Source organism: Cicer arietinum, chromosome 5, assembly GCF_000331145.2.
Source record: "Cicer arietinum cultivar CDC Frontier isolate Library 1 chromosome 5, Cicar.CDCFrontier_v2.0, whole genome shotgun sequence".
Lineage (NCBI taxonomy): Eukaryota > Viridiplantae > Streptophyta > Magnoliopsida > Fabales > Fabaceae > Cicer > Cicer arietinum.
In genome coordinates this window covers 75,413,846-75,420,049 of record NC_021164.2, presented here as the reverse complement: position 1 = coordinate 75,420,049, position 6,204 = coordinate 75,413,846, and the positions used below count along the sequence as shown (strand labels likewise).

The 6,204-nt window shown below is 25.7% G+C and overlaps 1 protein-coding gene across 1 annotated transcript in view; it reads right to left on the bottom strand.

Annotated features, from left to right (window-relative positions):
• Positions 1 to 2,079: 2,079 nt before the first annotated feature.
• Positions 2,080 to 6,204, bottom strand: part of LOC101514150 (uncharacterized) — a 5,098-nt gene continuing 973 nt past the window's right edge. Inside the window, exon 2 of the mRNA XM_004501152.4 lies at positions 2,080 to 2,793. Within this exon, the coding sequence (XP_004501209.1) occupies positions 2,263 to 2,793 (531 nt within the window). The 3' untranslated portion in view covers positions 2,080 to 2,262. The remainder of the gene's footprint in view (positions 2,794 to 6,204) is intronic.

The following is a 6,204-nucleotide window of genomic DNA, read 5'->3' as shown; positions in this document are numbered from 1 at the left end:
AGAATTTAAATCGTTGACTAAATCGAATTATAAAAAAATGTAACACATATGAATTTAAATAAAAAAATAATTTAACTTTTCAAAAGTGAAAAGTTGATATTATAATTATTCATGGTTGGTTGGTCATACATATATACATAATATCAACCATTACTTTGATCATCAATTGTTTATATTAGTTATTTCACTATCTAAAATGAATTGTTCAATTTATAAGAGTCAAATTTATTCGAAAAAATGTAACCCCTTTTATTTCTTTGTTGGTATTGCACTAGTTATAGTCATTATCATTATGTTGTCGTGACACTTGATCAATCAGTGTCTACTCTCAGCCGACGACGATGGTCTCCTTCTTTGACTTCATCCACTTTTTCACACTACAAATATTTTTCTTTCTCGTAAGAGATAGTTATTATTATTATGTTTCTTTTTTTTTGCGCAAGATAGAAAATTAAATAAAAAAAATACTGGAAGAAAATTGAGTCCCCAAAAATCATCTCGTTACAATTAGGTTTGATCTTGAGTATTTAGTAACACTTGAGTACCAACCATTGTATTATGACCTTATCAATGAAGAGTGCATGCTGGATCTTTACTAACAGTTCACCATGGTAGCTTGTATACTTTTTCAAGTGTCCAATCAGATTGCTTCATGTTGACAGAATTAGTAGTGTTTAGAATCGCAATAGTATACAACATTGGAAAACAATGTACTTCATCCAAACTGAGTACTTATTTAAAATATGTAAAAAATTGGTATTATCATATTAGAATTTCAGTAAATTCATTAATTTCATTTTTCACTATTAGGTTCGATATTTTTCACTATTGGATCGTAGGATCCACTAAAAAGCTTAAAATCTTAGGAGTTGGAAGAACATCTATCTTGAAAAATTGGTTTGAATTGAGGTTTGAATTGTGATCATTTTCAAATTTTGATTCATGCGCTTAATTTAAATTAACTCAAAATCAATCTTGGTTGTAACCGAATGTTCATAATGTTCTGTATATGTTAGAAGTAATTTAGTTTATAATGAAGTGTAATTTGTGTGTGCAAATAATAAAAGATAAGTGATAAAAATATCACACACAAAAAGTATATTCATTCACTCAACTCAGATTAGTTCAGTCCTCACAACCGTAAGATTTTCACTATGTGCTTCAGAACCAAAATGTTCTCATTTGCATATTTTCTTTTAATCGCACCTTGATCAATTACAGTCTTCACATTTCAACCTATAAAAGATTTTTACAATCATCTTTCAAGCTTGAAATGATTTTTACAAACACACTCAATCTAACATAAAAAGATAGACTTGAGTTACAAATGATGTGTATGATAAAAGTGTTTGAGATTTTGAAATTTTTCAACATTTGTTTGACATAAATAAAGATAAACTCAGTAAACGATGACACGCAAATATAGTAATGAAAGTTGAAGTTTATTTGAAGAATTTTTGACTTGTTATTACTTAAACAAATGTTGATAAATTTGTAAATTGAACTATTTCCTTCACCTTCCAATTGATCTTCAATGTTAGATATATTTTAAAGCAATTAAACACATGTTTATATTGTTGTCCAAAACGTTATTGACAAATGAATAACGTTTTTGTTTTTGAGTCTAATGGAAAGTGTGAATGAATAAGTGAATAGGTTGTGAAATGTCAGTTGGTATTGTTTCAAATTAAAATTATAGAGAGCTTTCTGCAGAATATTGTAAGTACAATGTATTTGCATCCTTGCTCACAACTCATCAATTTTAAGATCAAATTTAAAACTATTTTTTTTATTTAGGTATTTAGCTCGAGTTATGTGTTTTACTATTGATTTAAGCAGTTTTGATACTCTTTAAATTATAGTTTGAACTGTATAGAATGATTTGATTTAATTATGTCTTAATATATTAAACGCATTAACAATTAACGTATAAATATTCAATTTTAATAATTATATTTAATCAATTTCATTCATTTTTTTTAAATAAAAACCTATTGTTCGTGAATAACACCTCAGTACAATAAATAAATAAAAAGCGATATACACATAGACACGTATTTAGAGGAGATTCAAACAATATTTAGATGAGAATTTGATTGTGTTGAATAACGAGGGGTGCAAGTTGTGAATACAATTACAAATGAGATGTTGCAACGTGGAGGATCGAAGATCACGTACACCTAATCTTAATGATTGAAAGAAAAACTCCAAGTGGAATTATTACTTAAAAGTTAAAGTACATTATATTAGATGATTACAAATTCAGACAAAATCCGTATTATCATGATTTGGGTCCATCTTTCCCTTAGTGAGGACAAAGTCAAGGTTATAAAGCAAAGGAACCATAGTGAGAGAACAGAGGAAAACCAAAACAGGACCAAAAATCCACAACAACAAAGGAAGTGCTGAATAGAAGAGTCTATTTCCAACGGTGTTTAAAATGAAGCCTCTTTCTAATATCTCACTAACATATAATGGTGTGACCAAAGAAGTATTGGAATCCTGCGGGATGTTGATTAAGATGTTCACTTGATTTATGAACCTTATGGATAGAGAGTGGCAAAAGAATGAGAATAAGAAGATAGTTAAAAGTGTGACATATTTAAGTGCTTCCATAAATTCTCCATGTGCTCCATAAATTGTGTCATTTAGTGGCTTTTTTATACTGTAGGTGCTGCTTATTATTGCTGCTAAACCTGAACACAGGAGAATAGATGTTGTGGCCATTAGGGTCGCACCCATTACTGTGTTCCTTAGTGTTTGAACAGCTAGGATGTTTTTCTTTTCATTGTCCTGCAAAAATTACAATTATAATCAAATTATTATTATTATTATTATATTATTATTATTATTATAATTATTATTATATCCAGTTTCTTTTTCCATGTAATACAATGCTAGTGGAAGAAATAAAAACAATTTTTATGTGACAGTTGATCAAATATTAGGTGAAATATATAGTAGTACAAAATAATTAAGAGCACCTTGGTAGACAAATGTAGTATGTTTGATTAAATCTGTTTAACCTGTTATTTTTTGGAGAATGGGTTATAACGAAGTGACTGATTGGTCGTCATATTTTTTATTTTATTTAACTAATTAGACGAGTTTTATAAATTTTATTTAATTTTTAAACGTATTTTTTATGCGTCAATCTATTAATTTGTTTAGTCATCAACAATTCATTAAGGTAAGTCAATTAAAGCTCTTGCGTTAAACTTACAAACAAAAACTTGTTATAAATTTTTCTTGTGTTTTTGTTAGTCACGTAACATTACCAAATTTGATTTTTTAAACACTTATATGGTATAATTAAAAATTAATATATTTTTATATTATTAAATTAAATCTTTTACTTTTCTCTGCGTCTTTATCTATATGTTATATTTTAAATAAATTAAATTATTTGTACCAATACATTTATCTTTTGAGTTTAATCATTTAAATTTAATAAATAATTTTTTAATTTTTTTAATTTTAATTAAAATTATTATCAACTCAAAAGGTCAGAGCTTAATTATTTCTTCTCATGAAATTGCTCTACAACTAAAGGAAATTGTTCTCCTTCGTCGTTCTTCTCCTATCGTGAGAAGAATTTTTCACTATTCTTCTACTACGGCGAGAAGATCCTTCTCCGGCTTCACTCTCAATTTGTTCGTCTTTGTGTCGCAGTCGCTTTGTGTCATCGATCACGCGCCGTTGTTTTCAGATTCGTCTTTGATTCTTAGTGCATAACAAAAGAGCGCGATAGTATCAAAACATGTTAATTTCTAATTGTATCGTTGAAGTTCCTAATATTTATAAGTTTTTACTCTCCTCTTGTTATCTCTTCGGGGACACCGTCTCCCTGATGTTCGTCGTCGACTCCCTTTGTTATTCTTCATCGTCGTTAGTTCGTTAAGAAACAAAGAATATGAAAACGATGACGCGAGAATGACAATGAGTGATCAATGACACCAAGAGAGTATCAACGCGAACACGAGAGAATTGGAGGAGACAGAGGATGACTCTTCTCACGGTGGTGGAAGAACGGTATGGAGAATTATTGCACGACGATGAAAGATGAGAGCGATTTATTTTAACAATGGAGCGAGATGAACGAAAATAGTTATGAACTTCTAAATTGATAATGATTTTAATTTTAATTAAAATAAAAAATATATTAAATTTAAAGAGATTAAAATTTATAAAAATAAATAATTGATACAAATAAGTCCACTCTTTGTTTTTATTTATTTTAAAAAGTAGCATAAAAATTTATAATTTTTTTAATTCACTTGGCCAATGCAACCTATTCCGTGTAATTTAGAAGGGGCGAGTCGGAAGTGGACATGTTCCACCCCAATCTTGAAGGAATATAAGGTAGGCCCCTATGGTCGACCACAACAACATATTTGCAGATACGTGATTTGGAACATTCATGTTCAGGATATGATAGATTATATATGTTTTTGATACATCAGATATCATATATTTGCAAAAAGTTGAGGGTGATACCAATTTTGCAGAAATCAATAGTTTCGTGACAATGCCAAAAGTTGTGATCGCGCAAAATGCTTGTGGAGAATATTTATTTATACCCACAAGTGTTGACTTCCTACGATTTTATTTACGAAAAATAACATACTCACCGTTTCTAATAATTTTATATATGTTCTCCTTTGTGAAAAATACGACAATACCAGAAAAATTAGTTTATAACTTATAGATTATATAGCATTTTTTTAAAATTAATTTATGTAGTTTATAAATTTATAACTTTTTTTGCAATTTTATTTTTATTATTTAATTAAATCATTTTGTACTCTTTATAATTTATTTATTATAATAAAAAAAATTATTTTAAAATTTTAAATAATTTAAATAAATTAGTTATTTATAAAAACTTATCTAATTTATTTAAAAATAATAATAAATAATAATTTAAAGTAACTAAATTATTTATTATAATTTTAAATAAATAATTTAGCTAAATAAATAAAATATATATCTAATTAATAAATAATTTATGTATTATAATTTTAAATTGTTTATAAATAATTTAAATTTTATAATAATTAATTTTTTTTCAATTTTAAAATTCATAAAACAGAAAAATAAATAATTTGATTGTTAAACTTTAAATTAATAAAGTAAATAAATTTTAAGCTTCTATTACTTTAAGATATTTTAAACATTCATTAATAAATTTTATTTTTAATTAAAAATATTTTTTTTATGTCCTTTTACATTTTTAAACTAGTGAAACCACTAATTTTTTAAAATATTTAATTAGTTCAACAACTATAAGTTGATTTTAACAAACAGAGCTATAGGATTCCTACGACTCTACTATTAATTTTTCTTTTTTTTTTTTAAGTAATACTATTAATTTTCCTATAATTATGAAGAATAAGCTTTCGACGTCGTAAAATAAAATTTTAATTGTAGATTTAATTTCTATTTTTACTAATGAATTCTAGTTTAAAAGTCGACAACTTTAGTCTTTTTATTAGATTTTTGAATTAAAAAAGTTGATGATTTGACATATTTTAATTAATATGACATACAATTTCATGATATAAAAACAATTTAGATGCATTAACTATTCAAATATCATTTATTAAATTACAAAAATGAAAAAAATTGTGAAGTTTAAAGTTAAATTTTAAAAATATTTTATTGCAATTTCATATATATTAATTATTTTATATTATTGTATCATATGTCACATTGTTTAAAATAGTAACATCGTTATTTTATAATTAAAATATAAACGGTTATATTTTAAAATAGAAAGACTAATTTTATGAATTAAAATAAAATACTAAAATTATAAAGTAAGATAAAATAAACCTTCATAGGTTTTATTTGACAAAATCAACACAAAATAACTGTTTATATTTAATAATTTAAAAAAAATAGTAACTTTTTATAGCAAAATTATAGCATTTATGCGTTAACACGTACTTCCTCGAAAAAAATGTTTTAATATATATCATCATCATTATTATTACGTGGATTAGCAATTTAGCACGTTCGTTATCTTGGTCTAGCTATAGCACATTTTGATTGCAAATAAATATTTCTACCTTAAGAAATAATGTAGCATTGTATTACATATACCTTGTTACTAAAGATTAATGGCAACTGTTTATCCAACAAAAATAAACTAAGACGGAAACTCATCTGGTAGGAAAAAAAAAGCTAATTATTTTGCAAAAT